We start from the raw sequence: 22,630 nt of genomic DNA on the forward strand, positions 1-22,630 counted from the left end.
TGGTGGGTGCTCCTCAGTGGGCAGTTTTTCCCAATTTTCCCAGATCCTGGAACGTGGAATCCATCAGGATTCCATTCCTTCCAAGCAGAACCTGGGATGTTTTAACCCCTTGGGCAGCCACGACTCTCATAGAAAACAAAACCGCCCAGTCCCTCCCCGTTCCCAGTTTGAAACCCCATTTTTGGGAGCTGCCACCACCTGAACCACCCCTTCCCAGCTATTTTTGCTGGGATATTTTTAGTGGAAGGCTCAGAACGCTCCAGGATGGATAAACAGGATTTTCCACTCTGCCTTTGCCATCCCTGCTCAGTGAGACCCCGGCCGTGGCTGTTTACTGGCCACGAGCTGTGTTTAACATTCCACCCCGGATATTTATATTGCAGCCAAATTCAGAGCAGGATTCTGGAAAATGAGCAAAAGTAGGCGATGACCCAACCAGAGACCATTGGGTCATCCAAAAGCTTGAGGAGCTGCTCTGGAATCCAGGGTTGTTTTGGGATGCTGGGGGCTCACTATAATTAGCAGCCACTCAAATCCTTTAAACAGCCACAAAAAATCAACTCTGACTTTGGTGAAATCCAACCTGGAGCAATCTGGGAATATTTAGGGAAGGTAAAATCCACCCTTGAACATTTAGGAATATTTATGAAAGGTAAAATTCACCCATGAACATTTGGGAATATTTAGGGAAGGTAAAATCCACCCTTGAAGATTTGGGAATATTTGGGAAAGGCAAAATCCACCTTTGAATATTCTGGGAATATTTAGGGAAGGTAAAATCCACCCTTGAGCATTTGGGAATATTTAGGAAAAGTAAAATCCCTCCATGAATATTTAGGGAAGGTAAAATCCACCCTTGAATATTTTGGAAATCTTTAGGAAAGGTAAAATCCACCCTTGAGCATTTGGGAATATTTTGGGAAGGTAAAACCCCCCTTGAATATTTAGGGAAGGTAAAATCCACTCTTGAACATTTGGGAATATTTAGGAAAAATAAAGTCTCTCCTTGAATATTTTGGGAATATTTAGGAAAGGTAAAATCCACCCTTGAACATTTGGGAATATTTAGGAAAAATAAAATCCCTCATTAAATATTTTGGGAATATTTAGGAAAGGTAAAACCCCTCCTTGATATTTTGGGAATATTTAGGAAAGGTAAAATCCACCCTTGAGCATTTAGGAATATTTTGGTAAGGTAAATCCCCCCTTGAATATTTAGGGAAGGTAAAATCCACTCTTGAACATTTGGGAATATTTAGGAAAAATAAAGTCTCTCCTTGAATATTTTGGGAATCTTTAGGAAAGGTAAAATCCACCCATGAACATTTGGGAATATTTAGGAAAGGTAAAATCCCTCCTTGAATATTTTGGTAAGGTAAAATCTCTCCTTGAATATTTTGGGAAGGTAAAATCAATCCTTGAATATTTTGGGAATATTTAGGAAAGGTAAAATCTCTCCTTGAATATTTTGGGAATATTTAGGAAAGGTAAAATCCACGCTTGAGCATTTGGGAATATTTTGGTAAGGTAAAATCCACCCTTGAATATTTAGGGAAGGTAAAATCCACTCTTGAACATTTGGGAATATTTAGGAAAAATAAAGTCTCTCCTTGAATATTTTGGGAATATTTAGGAAAGGTAAAATCCCTCCTTGAATATTTTGGTAAGGTAAAATCTCTCCTTGAATATTTTGGGAATATTTAGGAAAGGTAAAATCCACCCTTGAACATTTGGGAATATTTAGGAAAGGTAAAACCCCTCCTTGATATTTTGGGAATATTTAGGAAAGGTAAAACCCCTCCTTGATATTTTGGGAATATTTAGGAAAAATAAAATCCCTCCTTGAATATTTAGGAAAGGTAAAATCCACCCATGAACATTTGGGAATATTTAGGAAAGGTAAAATCCCTCCTTGAATATTTTGGTAAGGTAAAATCCCTCCTTGAATATTTTGGGAATATTTTGGGAAGGTAAAATCAATCCCTGAATATTTTGGGAATATTTAGGAAAGGTACAATCTCTCCTTGAATATTTTGGGAATATTTAGGAAAGGTACAATCTCTCCTTGAATATTTTGGGAATATTTAGGAAAGGTAAAATCTCTCCTTGAATATTTTGGGAATATTTAGGAAAGGTAAAATCCACGCTTGAGCATTTGGTAATATTTTGGTAAGGTAAAATCCACCCTTGAATATTTAGGGAAGGTAAAATCCACTCTCAAACATTTGGGAATATTTAGGAAAAATAAAATCCCTCCTTGAATATTTTGGGAAGGTAAAATCCACCCTTGAACATTTGGAAGGAGCTCCCCCGCCCCTCCCTGTGCCGAGCACAAGCGCAATTTCCATCTCATGAATATGGATGAGCGGGGCCATGCAGGGATCCCATTAACCCCAAATCCCTTTTTCCTTTTTTCCCCCGATTTCTGGAGCTCCAGGTGATTTCGGCTCCCGTGCCAGGAGCTGTTTTTGGGAGCTGCTTCGGGATCAGAGCCCATTTTCCAACACAAATTTGAATGCTCACCACGTTCCTGCAGGGATGGGCACGCCCAGAAAATTCCCATCAAATCCCTGAGGAGGGAAGGAGAGGTTTGGTTGTTCCTTTAGAGCTTGGGGGATGCTGGGATAGAGGAGGTTTGGGGTTTTTGTGGTTTTGGGGAGGAATTTTAGGCTGGGTTTTATCCCTGTCTGAAGGAATGACAAGGGTTTGGGGGAAATTCATATTTTAGGGAGGAATGACAAGGTTTTGGTAGGAAAGAGAAGGTTTTGGAGAAGAATGAGAAGGTTTTTGGGAGGAATGAGAAGGTTTTGGAGAAGAATGAGAAGGTTTTTGGGAGGAATGATAAAGTTTTGGGAGGAAAGAGAAGGTTTTTAGGAATGAGAAGGATTTTGGGAGGAATGAGAAGGTTCTTGGGGAGAATGAAAGTTTTGGAAGGAATGAGAAGGTTTTGGGAGGAAAGAGAAGGTTTTTGGGAAGAATGGGAAGGTTTTGGGGAGGATTGCGAAGGTTTTGCGAAGAATTATGAAATTTGAGGTGGAATGAGAAGGTTTTGGGGAGGAATAAGAAGAGTTTTAGGTGGAATGAGAAGGTTTTGGGAAGACTTGGAAGGTCTTTGGGAAGAATGAAATTTTTGGGAGGAATCACAAAGTTTTGGGAGTAATACAAAGCTTTTGGGGAGAATGACAAGATTTTGAGGAGGAATGAGAAGGTTTTGGGGAGGAATGAGAAGTTTCTTGGGGTGAATTACAAGGTCTTTGGGAGAAGTGAGAAGGTTTTTGAGAAGAATGAGAAGGTTTTAGGGAGGAATGAGAAGGTTTTTAGGAGGAAAGAACGTTTGGGAAGAATTACAAAATTCTGGGGAGGAATGACAAGGGTTTGGGGGAAATTCATATTTTAGGGAGGAATGACAAGGTTTTGGTAGGAAAGAGAAGGTTTTGGAGAAGAATGAGAAGGTTTTTGGGAGGAATGATAAAGTTTTGGGAGGAAAGAGAAGGTTTTTAGGAATGAGAAGGATTTTGGGAGGAATGAGAAGGTTCTTGGGGAGAATGAAAGTTTTGGAAGGAATGAGAAGGTTTTGGGGAGGATTGCGAAGGTTTTGCGAAGAATTACAAAATTTTGAGGAGGGATGAGAAGGTTTTGGGGAGGAATAAGAAGAGTTTTAGGTGGAATGAGAAGGTTTTGGGAAGACTTGCAAGGTTTTTGGGGAGAATGAAAGTTTTGGAAGCAATGAGAAGGTTTTGGGGACAATTACAAAGTTTTGGGAGGAAAGAGAAGGTTTTTGATAAGAATGAGAAGGTTTTTAGGAGGAGTGAGGAGGTTTTGAGGAGGAATGAGAAGGTTCTTGGGAGGAATGAGAAGGTTCTTGGGGAGAATGAAAGTTTTGGAAGGAATGAGAAGGTTTTGGGAGGAAAGAGAAGGTTTTTGGGAAGAATGGGAAGGTTTTGGGGAGGATTGCGAAGGTTTTGGGGAGGATTGAGAAGATTTTGGGGAGGAATAAGAAGGTTCTTGGGGAGAATGACATTTTGGGAGCAATGAGAAGGTTTTGGGGAGGCAAGAAGGTTTTTGAGAAGAATGAGAAGGTTTTGAGGAGGAGTGAGGAGGTTTTGGGGATGAAGGAGAAGGTTTTGTGAAGAATTACAAGGTTTTGAGGAGGAATGAGAATGTTTATGGGAGGAATGAGAAGGTTCTTGGGGAGAATGACATTTTGGGAGGAATGAGAGGTTTTGGGGAGGAAAGAGAAGGTTTTTGAGAAGAAGGAGAAGGTTTTTAAGAGGAGTGAGAAGGTTTTTGGGAGGAATGAGAAGGTTTTGGGGAAAATTACAAGGTTTTGGGGAGGAAAGAAGGTTTTTGAGAAGAATGAGAAGTGTTTATGGAGGAGTGAGAAGGGTTTTAGGAGGAAGGAAAAGGTTTTGCGAAGAATTCCAAAATTTTGAGGAGGAATGAGAAGGTTTTGGGGAGGAGTGAGGAGGTTTTGGGAAAAATTACAAGGTCTTTGGGAGGAATGAGAAGGTCTTGGGGAGAATGACAAGGTTTGGGGGAGGACTGAGAAGGTTTTTGGGAGGAATGAGAAGTTTTTTAGGAGTGAGAAGGTTTTGGTGAGGGATGAGAAGGTTCTTGGGGAGAATTAGGTCTTTGGGAGGAATGAGAAGGTTCTTGGGGAGAAAAGTTTTAGGAGGAAATACAAAGGTTTTGGAAGGAACGAGAGGGTTTTGGGGAGGAAAGAGGCTTTGAGGAGGAATCAGAAGGTTCTTGTGGAGAATGACATTTTGGGAGGAATGAGAAGGTTTTGGGGAGAATGAAAGTTTTGGGAGGAATTACAAGATTTTGGGGAGGATTGAGAAGGTTTTTGAGAAGAATTAGAAGGTTTTTAAGAAGAGTGAGAAGGTTTTTGGGAAGAATTAGAAGGTCTTTGGGAGGAATGAGAAGGTTCTTGGGCAGAATGAAAGTTTTGGGAGGAATTACAAAGTTCTGGGAGGAATGAGAAGATTTTGGGGAGAATTACAAAATTTTGAGAAGGAAAGAAAAGGTTCTTGAGAAGAATGAGAGGGTTTTTAGGAGATGTGAAGGATTTTGGGAGGAAGGAGAAGGTTTTGCAAAGAATTACAAAATTTTGAGGAGGAATGAGAAGGTTTTGAGGAGGAATGAGAAGGTTTTTGGGAAGAATGAAATTTTTGGGAGGAATCACAAAGTTTTGGGAGTAATACAAAGCTTTTGGGGAGAATTACAAGATTTTGAGGAGGAAAGAGAAGGTTTTGGGGAGGAATGAGAAGTTTCTTGGGGTGAATTACAAGGTCTTTGGGAGAAGTGAGAAGGTTTTTGAGAAGAATGAGAAGGTTTTTAGGAGGAGTGAGAAAGTTTTTGGGAGGAATGAGAAGGTTTTTAGGAGGAAAGAATGTTTGGGAAGAATTACAAAATTCTGGGGAGGAATGACAAGGGTTTGGGGGAAATTCATATTTTAGGGAGGAATGACAAGGTTTTGGTAGGAAAGAGAAGGTTTTGGAGAAGAATGAGAAGGTTTTTGGGAGGAATGATAAAGTTTTGGGAGGAAAGAGAAGGTTTTTAGGAATGAGAAGGTTTTTGGGAGGAAAGAGAAGGTTTTTAGGAATGAGAAGGTTTTTGGGAGGAATGATAAGATATTTGGGAGGACTCCAGCCATGCAATGCCACTCATTGATGGCTTCAGGTGCTCAGCACTGGCTGATTTTCCAGGATTTTCTGGAAACAAGGATTTCCTCCCCTTTCCTTCTTATTTCAAAGCAATTTTTCCCATGAAAAATAAAATGAAATCAGTATTTTCTGCCTTTCATGGAGATGTTGTCATCCCAGCCTGTTCCCTTTGATGATGATTGATGATGAGATGGATTTAAGGTTTAAGATTAAGCTTTCCAACCCAAACCACCCCATAGTTCCACTTCCCAAACTCCTCCAGCCCCAGGAGAAGTTGGAAATTTGGGCTGAAATCCCCCAGAAAGGTGAGGACACAGGACAAGGCTCCTCACTGAGATTCCTCCCTGTCCCTAAATGCCCTCAAGGACAACCCCAGAGGATAAAACACCCCCAAAATTGATTTTTGTGCTCGTTTTGCCCGGGGGAAGCTGAGGCTGTGCCCTGGCAGTGTTTGTTTGGTTGCTAACAAGCACCAAGCTCCACACCCAGCCCTTGGAGAAACACCTGAGCTGCTTCCTCCTGACTCAGGCACTCCTCACACGGCCCCAAACCCACCTGAAATGCAGAAAGAACTCGGATTTAAAGCAGGAAAATCTGAATTTCCTGCCCTTTGTAGCCAATGTTTGTTATACTAAATTATGGGGGTGATTTGGTATCACCCGCGGCCCCAAATTCACCTGAAATGCAGAAATTAAACCAGGAAAAACTGAATTTCCTCAATCGTTTTAATAGTCAGTTTTGGGGGCACAAAGAGCCCCAAATTTACCTGAAATGGAGAAATTAAAGGAGGAAAAACTCAATTTCCTGCCCTTCATTCCTAAGTTTACTATAATAAATTATGGAGGTGATTTGGGATCACCAATGGCCCCAAACTCACCTGAAATGCAGAAATAACTCAGATTTGAAGCAGGAAAAACTGAATTTCCTGCCCTTCATTCCTAAGTTTATTATAGTAAATTATGGAGGTGATTTGGGATCACCAATGGCCCCAAACTCACCTGAAATGCAGAAATAATTCAGCTTTAAAGCAGGAAAAACTGAATTTCCTCGATTTTTTTATAGTCAGTTTTGGGGGCACAAAGAGCCCCAAATTTACCTGAAATGCAGAAATTAAAGGAGGAAAAACTGAATTTCCTGCCCTTCATTCCTAAGTTTACTATAATAAATTATGGAGGTGATTTGGGGTCACCAACGGCCCCAAACTCACCTGAAATGCAGAAATAATTCAGCTTTAAAGCAGGAAAAACTGAATTTCCTGCCCTTTGTATCCAATGTTTGGTATAGTCAATTATGGGGGTGATTTGGGATCACCAATGGCACCAAACTCACCTGAAATGCAGAAATAACTCAGATTTAAAGCAGGAAAAACTGAATTTCCTGCCCAATTTTCCCAGGTTTTTAATAGTTAATTATGGGGGTGATTTGGAATCACCAACAGCCCCAAACTCGCCTAAAATCCAGAAATTAAAGCAGGAAAAACTGAATTTCCTCAATATTTTATAGTCAGTTTTGGGGGCAATTTGAATGACAAAGAGCCCCAAATTTACCTGAAATGCAGAAATTAAAGGAGGAAAAACTGAATTTCCTGCCCTCATTCCTAAGCTTCTTATAGTCAATTATGGAGGTGATTTGGGATCACCAATGGCACCAAACTCACCTGAAATGCAGAAATAATTCAGCTTTAAAGCAGGAAAAACTCAATTTCCTGCCCAATTTTTAATAGTCAGTTTTGGGGGTGATTTGGAATCACCAACAACCCCAAACTCACCTGAAATGCAGAAATAATTCAGCTTTAAAGCAGGAAAAACTCAATTTCCTCGATTTTTTTATAGTCAGTTTTGGGGGCACAAAGAGCCCCAAATTTACCTGAAATGCAGAAATTAAAGGAGGAAAAACTGAATTTCCTGCCCTTCATTCCTAAGTTTACTATAATAAATTATGGAGGTGATTTGGGGTCACCAACGGCCCCAAACTCACCTGAAATGCAGAAATTAAAGCAGGAAAATCTGAATTTCCTGCCCTCCATTCCCATTTCTTATAGTCAATTATAAATTCCATTTTAGAGCAGCTCTAGGCATGATCCCAAGAGAAAATTCCTGATTTTATCCCCAAAGGAGGCACGGCCAAAGAGGTTGAAGGAATCCTGGTCAGATTTGGGGAATATTTGGAAGGTTTGAAAACAGAATTCTCAAAGATTTGCTGGATCTGGTTGGGTTTTGAGTAAAAATAAGGAAATAAATCAAAATAAAGGCTAAAATAAAAATAAATTTCATAGCTCTGGATGATCCCCTGGCCATTCCACATCCCACATTCGCAGTGTGTGGAATAATCTGGATATGGGAGCTTTAAAAAGCATTAAAAATTGCTCAAGTTTTTCAGAAAAAAAATCCAATAATTAAAAATAAAATCTCAATTAATTAAAAAACCTAATTAATTGAAAATTAAATAATCCCCTTAGGTTTATTTTAAAAGCATACAGGGTGGGGTGGAAAAATTGGGATTTTTCAGCTAAATGTGCTGGAGCTGGAATCCCATTTTTGCTGCAGATTTAGAGGGAAAAACCTTGAAAAATCAATTTATCAGGGGCTGGAAATAGATGTGGTTTGATCAGAATGTGACTGAATTATTGTGATTTTCTTTTGTGATTTTATTTCAGTGGGATGGAGCCAAATTTGAGGGTTTGGGCTCATTTTGGTTAAATGGAGACAGAGGAAAGAACAATTTTGGGACTATATATTTTGAAATTTTAATAATCTTGGAGAGTTGGGATCAAAAAGCCTGGAAATTCTAATTCCAGCAGCACCATTCATGTATTTAGCAAATTTTCTACAAAATAATCCAGAATAACTAATTCTGAATAAGTAATTCAGAATAAATAATTCTGAAGAAATTATTCAGAAGCAATTTAGAATAACTAATTCAGAATAATGAATCCAGAATAAATAATTCAGAATAATCCAGAGTAACTAATTCAGAATAAGTAATTCAGCAGAAATAATCCAGAATAACTAAATCTGAATAAATAATTCAGAATAAATAATCTGGAAAAAATTGACAGAATTAATAATTCAGAATAATTAATTCTGAATAGGTTATTTAGAATAAATAATCGAGAAAAAATATTCAGAATAAATAATTCAGAATAATTAATCCTGAATAGGTTATTCAGAATAAATAATCCAGAAAAAGTTGTCAGAATAACTAATTCAGAAGAATTAATTCTGAATAGGTTATTTAGAATAAATAATTGAGAAAAAATATTCAGAATAAATAATTCAGAATAATTAATCCTGAATAGGTTATTCAGAATAACTAATTCAGAATGAGTAATTCAAAAGAAATAATCCAGAATAACTAATAAAAATAAACAATCCAGAATAACTAATTCTGAATAAGTAATCCAGAATAACTAATCCAGGAGAAAAAAAAAATCAGAATAAATAATTCGGAATAATCCAGAATAACTAATTCAGAATAATTAATTCAGAAGAAATAATCCAGAATAACTAATTCAGAATAATCCAGAATAACTAATAAAAATTAACAATCCAGAATAACTAATTCTGAATACGTAATTCATAATAAATAATCCAGAAAAAAAATCAGAATAAATGATTCAGAATAATGAATTCTGAATAAGTAATTCAGAAGAAATACTCCAGAATGAGTAATTCAGAATAAACAATCAAGAATAACCAACCCAGAAGAAATCATTCAGAAGAAAAAGTGATTCAGGAGAATGAATTAATTCAGAAATGCAAATGAGGTGACATCAGCAGGGTGCCCTGGCCATGAGGTCACACAGGAAATGCCCCACCAGCAAATTGCCTTTAATCTCAGCCTAATAAACCTTAAACCTCACTTAGCTAAACCTCAACTGAAGAGGTGTTACACAGGAAAATTCCTTTTTTCTTCCTTCCCCTCTCCAAAGGATCAGGAGGGACAGAGGGAAAATGGGGAGGGATTTGTCCCTCAGAAAAGCAGAAAAAGCTTCACCTCAGGACAGTGGGGGATGAAGGAGTTTTTCCACAAGAAAAGTGGGAAAAGATTCACTTTGGGAGGGATGAAGGAGTTTTTCCCTCAGAAAAGCCTCACCTCAAGATGGATGAAGGAATTTTTCCCTCAGAAAAGGAGGAAAAGCTTCACCTCAGGACAGATAAAAGAGTTTTTCCCTCTGAAAAGAAGGAAAAGCCTCATGTCAGAAGGGATGAAGGAATTTTTCCCCAAGAAAATCAGGAAAAGCTGCACCTCAGGATGGATAAAGGAGTTTTTCCCTCAGAAAATCAGGAGAAGATTCACCTCAGGACAAATTTAGGATTTTTTTCCCTCAGAAAAATGGGAAAAAGCTTCACCTCAGGACCAATTCAGGATGTTTTTCCCTCAGAAAAGGAAGAAAAGCTTCATGTCAGGATGGATGAAGGAATTTTTCCCCAATAAAAGCAGGAAAATCTGCACCTCAGGAGATTGGGAAGGAATTTTTTCCCTCAGAAAAGTGGGAAAAGCTTCACCTCAGAAGAAATTTAGGAGATTTTCCCTCAGAAAAGGAGGAAATGTTCCACCTCAGGACAGTGGCAATGAGTTTTTCCCTAAGAAAAGTGGGAAAAGCTTCACCTCAGGATGGATGATGAAATTTTTCCCCAAGAAAATCAGGAGAAGCTTCCCCTCAGGAGGGATGAAGGAATTTTTCCCTCAAAAAAGCAGGAAAAGCTCCACCTCAAGAGGGATGAAGGAGTTTTTCCCTCAGAAAAACAGGAAAAAGCTTCACCTCAGGACAAATTTAGGAGATTTCCCCTCAGAAAAGGAGGAAAAGCTTCACCTCAGGACAGTGGGAATGAGTTTTTCCCTGAGAAAATCAGGAAAAGTTTCACCTCAGGAGATGGGGAAGGAGTTTTTCCCTCAGAAAAGTGGGAAAAGCTCCACCTCAAGAGGGATGGAGTTTTTGCCTCAGAGAAACAGGAAAAAGCTTTACCTCAGGACAAATTTAGGATTTTTTTCCCTCAGAAAAGGAGGAAAAGGTTCACCTCAGGACAGATAAAAGTGTTTTTCCCTCTGAAAAGTGGGAAAAGCTTTACCTCAGGACAGTGGGAAGGAATTTTCCCCTCAGAAATGCAGGAAAAGCTTCATCTCAGAATGTGTGAAGCAATTTTTCCCTCAGAAAAATGGGAAAAAGCTTCACCTCGGACAAATTTAGGATTTTTTCCCTCAGAAAATGAGGAAAAGCTTTTCATCAGTACAGTGGGAAGGAATTTTTTCCTCAGAAAAGCCTCACCTCAGAATGGCTGAAGGATTTTTTCCCTCAGAAAATCAGGAAAAGCTTCACTTCAGGATGGATGAAGGAATTTCTCCTTCAGAAAAGCTTCACCTCAGGACAGATAAAGGAATTTTTCCCTCAAAAAAGCAGGAAAAGCTTCAGGAGTGATGAACTTTAGGAAGGATGAAGGAGTTTTTCCTTCCGAAACGCCTCACCTCACGACAGTGGGAAGGAGATTTTCCCTCAGAAAATCAGGAAAAGCTTCACCTCAGGACAGTAGGAAGGAATTTTTCCCTCAGAAAAGTGGGAAAAGTTTCACTTAGGAGGGATGAAGGAGATTTCCCTCAGAAAAAGAGGAAAAGCTTCACCTCAGGACAGTGGGAAGGAATTTTTTCCTCAGAAAAGCCTCACTTCAGAAAGGATGAAGGATTTTTTTCCTTAGAAAAGCAGGAAAAGCTTCACCTCAGGACAAATTTAGGATTTTTTCCCTCAGAAAAAGACAAAAAGCTTCACCTCAGGACAAATTTAGGATTTTTTCCTTTAGAAAATGAGGAAAAGCTTTACATCAGGATAGTGGGAAGGAATTTTTCCCTCAGAAAAGCCTCACCTCAGAATGGATGCAGGAGTTTTTCCCTCAGAAAAGTGGGAAAAACTTCACCTCAGGAGGTATGAAGGAAATTTTCTCCAATAAAATCAGGAAAAGTTCCACCACAGGACAGATGGAATGGAGCCTTCCCCTCAGAAAAGCAGGAAAAATTCACCTCAGGACAGTGGGAAGGAATTTTTCCCTCAGAAAAGTGGGAAAAGTTTCTCCTCAGGAAGGGTGAAGGAATTTTTCCCTCAGAAAAGCAGAAAAAGCTTCACCTCAGGAGGGATGAAGGAGTTTTTTCCTGAAAAAAAGTGGGAAAAGATTCACTTTGGGAAGGATGAAGGAATTTCTCCTTCAGAAAAGCTTCACCTCAGGACAGATAAAGGAGTTTTTCTCTCAAAAAAGTAGGAAAAGTTTCAGGAGGGATGAACTTTAGGAGGGATGAAGGAGTTTTTCCTTCAGAAAGGCCTCACCTCATGACAGTGGGAAGATTTTCCCTCAAAAAATCAGGAAAAGCTTCACTTCATGAGGGATGAAGGAATTTTTCCCTCAAATAAAAAGTGGGAAAAGCAGAAAAGCTCCACCTCAGGACAGTGGGAAGGAGTTTAGCCACAAGAATGCAGCAAAAGCTTCAGCTCAGAAGGGATGAAAGAGTTTTTCCCTCAGAAAAAAAGGAAAAGCTTCACCTCAGGACAGATGAGAGTTTTTCCCTCAAAAAAGCAGGAAAAGTTTCAGGAGGGATGAACCTCAGGAGGGATGAAGGAGTTTCTCCCTCAATTAAAAAGCAGGAAAAGCAGGTAAAGTTTCACCTCAGGAGGGATGAAGGAGTTTTCCCTCAGAAAAGGAGGAAAAGCTTCACCTCAGGACAAATTTAGGGTTTTTTTTCCTTCAGAAAAGGAGGAAAAGCTTCACCTCAGGACAGTGGGAAGGAATTTTTCCCTCAGAAAAGCAGGAAAAGCTTCACCTCAGAATGGGTGAAGGAATTTTTCCCTCAGAAAAGCAGGAAAAGCCTCACCTCAGAATGGATGAAGGAAATTTTCCCTCAGAAAAATGGGAAAAAGCTTCACCTCAGGACAAATTTAAGATTTTTTTCCCTCAGAAAAGGAGCAAAAGCTTCACGTCAGGACAGTGGGAAGGAGTTTTTCCCTCAGAAAAGCTTTACCTCAGGACTAATGGAGGACATTTTCCCTCAGGAAAAAAAAAGGCGGGAAAAGCAGGTAAAGTTTCACCTCAGTAGTGATGAAGGAGTTTTTCCCCAAGAAAATCAGGAAAAGCTTCACCTCAGGACAAATTTAAGATTTTTTTCCCTCAGAAAATCAGGAAAAGCTCCACCTCAGCTCAGTAAATCCCTTTAATCCCCGACTTTAAGGACAATTTCCCACCCAGCCAGTCCAGCTGGTTCTCACCCCCACCCAGGGCACTGAAATCAAAATAAAACAGCATTTGAAGAGGCTTTGCAGAGTTTGCCTTCCTGGCCCTTGAGAAATGCTGATTTTGTGGGGAAAACACATTTATTTCACCCAACATCCAACCTGGGGTGGGTTTGGAATTCTTGGGATTGGGGCAGGAGCAGCAGTGTTGGGAGAGGAGACTTAGAAGCCCTGACCCTTGAAAAATGTTAATAAAAATATTAAAAATTGTGTTTTATGGCCAAAAAACACAATTAAAAAGGAGAACTGAACACAAAAAAAAGTTTTTGAGAGTTCTCTGATTCTCAAAGGAAGTTGGAAACTGGTTTGGTCAGCATTTCAAAAGAATTTTAATGAATATTTATATTTCAATAACTCCCAAATTTCAGCTTTTACAGAGCTCTGGCGTCATGGAAAGCATCTTTAAATATTTGGATGCATTTTAAAATGCCAAGAAAACAGGAATTGCACCTTTGCTCCTGCCAGGAGCTCAAAGTGCTGCAGCGGGAGGGCACCAAAAATGATATTTTATAGGCAAAACTCATTTATTTCACACCACATCCAACCTGGGGTAGGTTTGGAATTTGGGACTGAGAAAGGAGCAAACCCAAAGGGGCACGACCCTAAATTCAAACCACAAAAAACTCCACAGAAATTGCCAAAAGAGGGGATTGGAAGTGTTGCAAATTCATTTTTAGGTGCTGTAAATTCGTTTTTAGGTGCTGTAAATTAATTTCTAGGAGCTGTAAATTAGTTTTTATGTGCTGTAAATTCATTTTTGGGTGTTGTAAATTGATTTTCAGGTGTTGTAAATTGATTTTCAGTACCTTAAAGTCAAGGCTGCTCAGGCTGACAGCGTCGTCGTCCTTCTCTCGGCGCTTCCTCTTCTGTGAGAAACCAAACACAATTATGGGTTTGGGGTCGGAAATGTAATTTTAAATACAGTAATCTGGAGATATTTCCTTTTTTTACATCCCCAGCTAAGTGTAAGAACTCAAAAATTAAAAGTTGAACACAATTTTTTTTTTGTTATTTAATGAAGTTTGGCACCTGGAAATTAAATTATTTGTCTTGAAGCTTCTCATCCCTTAATTCTGGTTGGGAATTGAGTTTTTATGTAGGAAATGGCAGCAGCAGGGACCACGGGGAAATGATTTGGGATTTATTTAAAGTATGAAATCCTGGAATGGCTTGGATTAAAAGGGGTTTTAAAAATCATCCTGTTGCAAACCAAAATCACCTCCACTACCCCAGGGTGCTCCAACATGACACTCCAGGGATCCAGAAATTCTGGATTTATTTTATTATTTTATTTATTTATTTATTTATTTTTAATTATTTTATTTTATTTTTGGGAGATAAAAATGAGGTTTTTGGCCTGGGAATTCTCAGTTCTTCTCCCTTCCCAAGAACAGAACCATTGGAATAATGATCAACAAAATCTCCACTGAAATTCCTGATATTTCCCACTGGTTTTGGAATATTAAGTAGAAAATTCCCCTTCTCATGGCCTCCAAATCCTGTGGAAAAAATTCCTTTTCCCAATTTATTAAAGTAGAAAATTCCCCTTTGCATGGCACCGAAATAACTTTTCCCAAAGTTATTAAGGGGGAAAATTTCCCTTCTCCCACACCCAAATCTTGTGGAAAAAATTCTCTTTTCTAAAATTATTAAATTAGAAAATTCCTCTTCTCACAGCCCCCAAATTCAGTGGAAAAATTCCTTTCCCAAAATTATTAAAGTAGAAAATTCCTCTTTTTCCCAGCCCCCAAATTGTGTAGAAAAAACTCTTTTTATTAAAGTTATTAAAGGGGCAAATTTCCCTCCTCATGGCCCCCAAATTCAATGGAAAAATTCATTTTCCCAAATTTATTAAAGCAGAAAATTCCCCTTTGCATGGCACCCATATCCTGTGGAAAAAATTCCTTTTCCCAACGTTAATAAGGTAGAAAATTCTTCTTCTTCCAGTCCCTAAATTATATGAAAAAAATTCCATTTCCTAAAGTTATTTAAGGGGAAAATTCCCCTTCTCCCATCCCCAGATTGTGTGGAAAAAATTCCTTTTCCCAAAGTTATTAAATGGGAAAATTCTCATTTTTCAGTCCCCAAATTAAGTGGAAAAAATTCCTTTTCCCCAAGTTGTTAAGGGGGAAAATTTCTCTTCTCCCATACCCAAATCTTGTGGAAAAAATTTCCTTTTCTAAAATTATTAAATTAGAAAATTCCCCTTTTCCCAGCCCCCAAATTGTGTAGAAAAAATTCTTTCCATTAAAGTTATTAAAGGGGTAAATTTCCTTTCTCATGGCCCCCAAATTCAATGGAAAAATTCCTTTTCCAAATATATTAAAGCAGAAAATTCCCCTTTGCATGGCACCCAAATCCTGGGGAAAAATTCCTTTTCCCAACGTTATTAAATGGGAAAATTCTCATTTTTCAGTCCCCAAATTAAGTGGAAAAAATTCCTTTTCCCCAAGTTATTAAGGGGGAAAATTTCCCTTCTCCCATACCCAGATTGTGTGGAAAAAATTCCTTTTCCCAAAGCTGCTAAGGGGAAAATTTCCCTTTTCCCATACCCAAAATCCTGTGGAAAAAAATTCCTTTTCCTAAAATGATTAAATTAGAAAATTCCCCTTTTTACAGCCCCAAATTCAGCGGAAAATTCCTTTTCCCAAAGTTATTAAATGGAAAAACTCCCCTTCTCTCAGACCCCAAATCCTGTGGAAAAAATTCCTTTTCCCAAATTATGAAACCCTCAGACCCAATTTAAGGACTTTATGGAGCAGAAACTTAAAAAAAAATTACTCAGGAAGGAAAATGAAAATATTTTGGGATTTTATTTCTGAGCAGGGCTGAAAATGGAATTTCAAGGATTGTGAGGAAAGCTCCAGGAAAATCGAAAATAATTCCAGTTAAATTCTGCTTTTTGCCTCATTCCAGGTGTGGAATATTTTGGTTTGCAAGGATCAGAAAAGCTTTTGGTGCTTTTTGCCCAACTGAAGTCAGAAACTTTAATGAGGTTTTAGGATCATTAAATCCACAATTTTCTCCAATTTCCCAGAAATAAATCCTCAAAAATTAAACTGAAATTTAATCAAATTAAATGAAGGGAAAATAAATTAAATGAAGGGAAAGATTCCATGAGGAATTTTGCTTCCACTCAGAGGATCTTACACCCAAACTGATTTAATTTTTTCTTAGAATTCTGTAGAATTCCCTAAAATTCCATCCCACTTTGGCAGACACGGAAAAGTCTTACAATTTTAATTTCTTCCCAAGCCAGGTTCATTTTCCAACCTTTTGACCAAACAACGCCATAAATTATTCCATAAAAAGAGGATTTTTGGGACTGGCATAGGAATATTTGGGAAAAAAATCCCTTTTAATTTGTGTTATTGGAGCACAGAACTTTCAGATTTCAAAAGAGAATTTTTGAGGCTTTGTCGTAGTTAAAAATTGGGTTTGATTGAGCTGAAAGTTTCTAAAATTGAGCAAAATTTGAATTTAGGAGAATTTGGGGGTTTGGTGGTTGGGCTTGGGAAGGGAAATTCTGTAGGTGTGAGGATGGGAGCAGGGAATGAGCTGCAATCCCACCAACCCCAACACTCCCAGAGGGAAACTCCCGAGGGAACCCTCCCCTGTCTGCTCCAGGCCTTGGGAACAAAGGATGGAAAAGAAAATTCACAAAATTTCCCTCTGAGGACCTTCCCACACCAATAAAATCCTGATTTTTTTGCATTTATTAAATAAAACCCCTCATTTTATTTCCCCACTTGCCAGGGCTAAAACAAATCACAAAAATCAGGAATTCAGCCAGGAAAATGTCCAGAATTTCCCTGAATTTCCTCAGGAACCTGGAAAACTCAGGAATTATTCCAAGGAAAATGTTGATTTTCCTTCTTTTCCAGAGAGTTTTCACCTCTGGATTTTGCTTTTCCTTCACATCTGGATTTGGCTTTTCCAGCTGTTGCACTCACCAGGGTGAAATCCCAGTGTGGGCCTGGAGTCAGGAATGTGAAGGAGCTGCCTCGTCTCAGAGGGTACCTGTGAGCAGAAAAAGAAATTATTAATATTAATATTAATATTATTATTACACTGTCATTATTTTCCTATTGTTGTTATTTTTACTATTGTTATTATTTTCCTATTATCAAATTATTATTACTATTATTATTATTATCATTATTTTCTTCTTCTTCTTCTTCTATTATTTCCCCTATTTAGTTTTCCTATTTTTCTTTTCCTGTTATTATTTTCCTATTATCAATTTCCTATTATTATTATTATTATTATTAGATTATCATCATCATCATCATCATCATCTTCTTCTTCTTCTTCTTCTCCTTCTATTTCCCCTATTTAGTTTTCCTATTTTTCTTTTCCTGTTATTATTATTTTCCTATTATTATTAATTTTCTATTATTATTAATTTCCTATTATTATTAATTTCCTATTATTATTATTATTATCATCATCATCATCATCATCATCATCATCATCATCATCATCATCATCATCATCATCTTCTTCTTCTTCTTCTTCTATTATTTCCCCTATTTGGTTTTCCTATTTTTCTTTTCCTGTTATTATTAATTTTCCTATTATTCTTTAATTCCTGCAGAATTGATGAATTCCACGTTTTCCAGCAGCTCCAAGACAAGGAAAGGTGGAGTTTTTTGGGAAGGAGGAAGACAAAAGATTTGTCAGCATTCCCCACCAAAATTTAGAAATTTGGATTCAAAATCTTGATTTTTTGTAATAAAAAGGGGTTCGGTGTAAAACTTCCCACTGGGAATTGCAGGAAAACCTCTTTTTGATGCCAAATTTTAAAAATAAAGGAAGGACACAACAGGAAAATTAAAAACTAATCCGAATTTAGAGCCTCATTTTCCTATTTTGAGCAGGCAGCCTTGGAGCTGCCATGAAACCCCAGCTGGAACTGCCCTGGGGGATTTCCTGCAGGGGATTTTCCTGCAGGTGAGAGGGGGCACACAAAGGGCCCTTTGTAACCCCAGCTCTGGACAAAGCTGAGCCTTTATTGCACCTGAGCAAACAAACTCTGCTCCCACCTTTCACCCTCTGCTGCACTGAGGGAAGTTTTTCCAGGATTTTTTCCAGCTTTTCCTGCCCAGAGGATGGGGGGATCTGTGTCTCTTGGTGGGGTTTTAGTCCCAAGTAGGTCACACAGTTTTTTCCCACTTTTTTTGGGGAGATTTCCCCTTTTTCTCTCTGGCATCTCCTCCTCTTCCTCACCCTGAGATCCCACAGGATTATGGAAAACCTGGGAATAACCAAGGGCTGGAAATCTGAATTTCAGGGATTTTATTCATTTAATTCCCAATTTTTGGGGAAGGAATGTGTCTGATCCCAAATGGGACACACAATTTTTTCCCCACTTTTTGGGGGGGAGATTTCCCCCTTTTGTGGGTTTTTTCCTCCTCTTCTTCATCCCAAGATCCCATGGGATTATGGAAAACGTGGGGCTGCAAATCCTCTGAGTTTCAGGGATTTCACTCCCTTCATTCCCAAATTCTGGGGCGGGAATGTGTCTGATCCCAAATGGAACACACAACATTTTCCCACTTATTTTTGGGAGATTTCCCCTTTTTCTCTCTGGCATCTCCTCCTCTTCCTCATGCTGAGATCCCACAGGATTATGGAAAACCTGGGAATAACCAAGGGCTGCAAATCCTCTGAGTTTCAGGCATTTCACTCCTTTAATTCCCAGATTCTGGGGAAGGAATGTGCCTGATCCCAAATGGTCCACACAAGTTTTTTCCCACTTTTTTTGGGGAGATTTCCCCCTCTTGTAGCTTTTTTTCCTCCTCTTCTTCATCCCAAGATCCCATGAGATTGTGGAAAACCTGGGAATAAACAAGGGCTGCAAATACTCAGCATTCCCCACATGGATTCCTGCACCCAGGATTCCCACATGGATTCCCCACTCAGGATTCCCACATGGATTCCTGCACTCAGCATTCCCACATGGATTCCTGCACCCAGGATTCCCACATGGATTCCCCACATGGATTCCCCACATGGATTCCTGCACTCAGGATTCCCACATGGATTCCTGCACTCAGGATTCCCCACATGGATTCCTGCACTCAGGATTCCCACATGGATTCCTGCACTCAGCATTCCCCACTCAGGATTCCCCACATGGATTCCTGCACTCAGCATTCCCAACATGGATTCCTGCACCCAGGATTCCCACATGGATTCCCCACATGGATTCCCCACATGGATTCCCCACATGGATTCCTGAACTCAGGGTTCCCCACATGGATTCCCCACACGGATTCCTGACATGGATTCCCCACATGGATTCCTGAACTCAGGGTTCCCCACATGGATTCCCCACATGGATTCCTGCACTCAGCATTCCCCACATGGATTTCTGCACCCAGGATTCCCACATGGATTCCCCACATGGATTCCTGCACTCAGGGTTCCCCACATGGATTCCCCACTCAGGATTCCCCACATGGATTCCTGCACTCAGCGTTCCCCACATGGATTCCCCACATGGATTCCTGCACTCAGGGTTCCCCACATGGATTCCTGCACCCAGGGCTGACTCAGGATGGCCCAGGGACATCCCTGGCACGGATTTGAATCCAGCCCAGGTGAGTTAAAGGTCCTGGATGCTGACCTGGAAGCTCCTGGAAGTTTTCCCTGCACAGATCAGCGTGAGGAGAAGCAGAGCTGAGCCCTGCTCCAAACGCCCCATGATGGATTGAGCCCAGCCTGGCTGGAATATTTTAGGATCTGAGGAGAGCAAACAAAGTGTCCAGCTGGAGTTCATGGCCCTGTTCAGGGGACATCCCTGCTGTGTCCCTGCCACCCAGACAGGCCCAGGTTGTGTCAGGACAGATCCCTGACAGAATTCCTGCGTGTGTTTGGGGCAGGATGAGCAGCCACTCTCTGCTCACCTCAGCAGGAGCACAAAGTGTTAATCAGGGCGGGCTGATTCATACCTCACAGTGATTAAGGAGTTCAGGGTCATGAGGAGGCACAAAAATAAAGTTTGCAGATGTAAAACATCGAGGCAAAACAAATCCCTCCAAACCCAGGCCAACCTTGCAGAGGAAAGAACAAACATTTCTGTTTTGGTACCCTCTGTTTGCTCCAAGAAATGAAATGTTCCAGGCTTTTCCCCAGCAAGGGATGGCACTGCCAAGAGAAAACTGCTCTGTTCAAACACAGATTGCCATGCTGATGATCCACGGGGAATATTTTTAACCTTCAGAGAGACAATTCCAGGTGGATTTTCAAGTTTGAAAAGGGATTTTCGACTTAGGAAAGTCTCCCCAATCCTGACAGAAAAGCCCTGAAGGCAAAAACCCGTTTGGCAACATAGCAGAGGAGATGTGGCCCCAATAATCTTAATAGAGGAAGTTTGGGTAATTAATAGATAAGGAATTGATAAAGCAGAGTGGGCAGCTGACTGTTTGGCTTCGGGAGCAGAGTAGGAAACGCTCATTGTTCCCCAATTCCTTGGACAAACAGTGGGTGCTCCTGCCAGGATCCCCTGGCAGCACTCAGCACTTGGCCATATTTGTCCTGGGAATGATTTACTCACAGAGCCCAGCAGCACTGCAAAAACACCCTCACATCTTAAAGCTATTTGTCACAAAAAGCAAATTTTTCTATCGAGGCTTACGTTGTTGCTAAGCTTTCACTGCTTTTCTTCACCAGACACAGGTTGGGGGTTTTGTACATTGATTTTTGTTGTTGGTTTTTGTTGTTGGTTTTAAGAAAAGGGGGGGAAAAGCCATAAATGAGATTTTGGGGTCAGCAGGAATGCAAAAGGAGCCACAGAGGGCTGCAAAGAGCTCCCATGAGGCAGAGGGGGAGGCACAGCACAGCAAATTCCCATTAATGTCATTTTTCTCCTTTTTCCTGTAAATCAGCCCTGCTCACTCAGCACCATTTGACAGCCTGCCCCTTTTTCCCTTCTTTTTGATGACTTCTCCAGCAAACTGCAGAAATGCTTTGATCTGGCAGGACTCTGAATTTTTTGGAAGTTCCAAAATAAATTCTCCAGGCTGGGCAGCAATTTTGTGTTTCCTTCCCCTCTGACTTCCAACCTTTTTTTTTTTTTGTGTTTTCAGAGCAAGATGTTCTTGAATACAAACCAGTTTTAGGATGGTGAAGAGAACAGGAATAGATTAAAATTAGTTTTTTTCCCCCCAGACAAGTGAATCCTGCTTGGAATGATAAGAACGAGAAAGCTCCACAAAGAAGTTTTGAATTTTGATTTAAAGCTTTTCTGCAGGGGGAAAGCAAAGAAGATTTTCAGCTTGTTAGGGCTGATATTTTACAATATGCAGAGGCTTTGGCTGCTGGGAGAGGCCTCCCAGGCTGTGTGCAAACAAAGCCTGACTCAAGGCACTTAGGCTGGGCTTGTCAGGCCTCCTTATCTTGCACAGCCCCAGGGGAAAAGCTCGGCTTGAAGAAAACTCTGTTGGCAAACGTTTGAACATCTAAAAGCAAGGCACAAGAACTCAGGATTTTAATTGTATTGAATTGGAAAATTTGGTAAACTTAGCCTGGAGTTCAAGTGGGATCCTTGCAGCCCTAATTAAATAGGATTAAACAGGAATCTGGGTGGCTCTCTGGAAATGTGGGTTGAAAACTGCAAGAATTTGCAGGGAAATTCCAATTTAGGAATTGCAGCAGGCTCAGCTTGCCAGTGGGAGCTAAACAGGGATGGGAAACACTCCCAGGCATGGAAGGTGCTGGAACCTGGGATGGGAATTGGAGAATTCTGTGCTGGGAATTGGAGATTTCTGTGCTGGGAATTGGAGAATTCTGTGCTGGGAATTGGAGATTTCTGTGCTGGGAATTGGAGAATTCTGTACTGGGAATTGGAGAATTCTGTGCTGGGAACTGGAGAATTCTGTGCTGGGAATTGGAGATTTCTGTGCTGGGAATTGGAGATTTCTGTGCTGGGAATTGGAGATTTCTGCGCTGGGAATTGGAGATTTCTGTGCTGCCAGCACTGACCCCCAGAGAACCCTGCACTGCCCTGAGGCCTGGAGAAGCTTCCAGAATGGAATGGTGGAACTGGGACTGTGGGTGTGCAGTTTGAATGGAAGTGTGTGAGATCATAGGGGGGGAAACTCAGAGTTTAAGGGTTTAGGATACAGTAATATAAAGCAAGATGGAGGCTTTGGGTTTGGGGCTGATCCTTCTTCTTTTCCTTCTTCTCCATGGGTTTGGGTGGGTTTGTGTCATTGGATAAAAAAGTCCCCATTGAGGGCATGGGTGGTTGGGTATTGGGTTAAAAGTAGAAATAATTCAGGTGTCATTTCTTAATTGGACAGTTTATCCTTCAGAGACTTTGTAGAGAAAGACAGTGAGCCATTTTGTAGCTACACAATTAGAATTAGTAACTCTAATTCCTAACTCTGTAGTAGAATGCTGTAGAACTCAGGCCTTGCAGGACTGTGCTATAGATAAATAACAAACATTTGGGTCTGAACACCAAACACATCTCAAGTGCTCCAATCCTGAGCCTGAGAGAGGCAGAAAAGGAGTTGAAGGGACTGACATAGGACGGGACTGAGCAGCACTGAGAACTCCCTGTCCTTTGCTGGAATTGCCATGATTTTGTGCCTTTCCCTTGGCAAGGCCCTGCCCCTCAAAGGCTGGAATTGCAGAGGAACATTGGGTTTGTGCTCAGTTCATGGGATTGAGCTCAGGACAGGCT

General features: G+C 40.1%; 1 protein-coding gene across 1 annotated transcript in view; it reads right to left on the minus strand.

Annotated features, from left to right (window-relative positions):
- LOC132073049 (neuroepithelial cell-transforming gene 1 protein-like) overlaps nt 1–22,630 on the minus strand; it is a 50,055-nt gene that overhangs the window by 4,071 nt on the left and 23,354 nt on the right. The window contains exons 2-3 of the mRNA XM_059471737.1: nt 16,890–16,956; nt 13,743–13,802 (exon numbers count right to left, since the gene is read on the minus strand). Coding sequence (XP_059327720.1) covers nt 13,743–13,802; nt 16,890–16,956 — 127 coding nt within the window. The remainder of the gene's footprint in view (nt 1–13,742; nt 13,803–16,889; nt 16,957–22,630) is intronic.

Source organism: Ammospiza nelsoni, chromosome 5 (genome assembly GCF_027579445.1).
Source record: "Ammospiza nelsoni isolate bAmmNel1 chromosome 5, bAmmNel1.pri, whole genome shotgun sequence".
In the NCBI taxonomy this organism is placed as follows: domain Eukaryota; kingdom Metazoa; phylum Chordata; class Aves; order Passeriformes; family Passerellidae; genus Ammospiza; species Ammospiza nelsoni.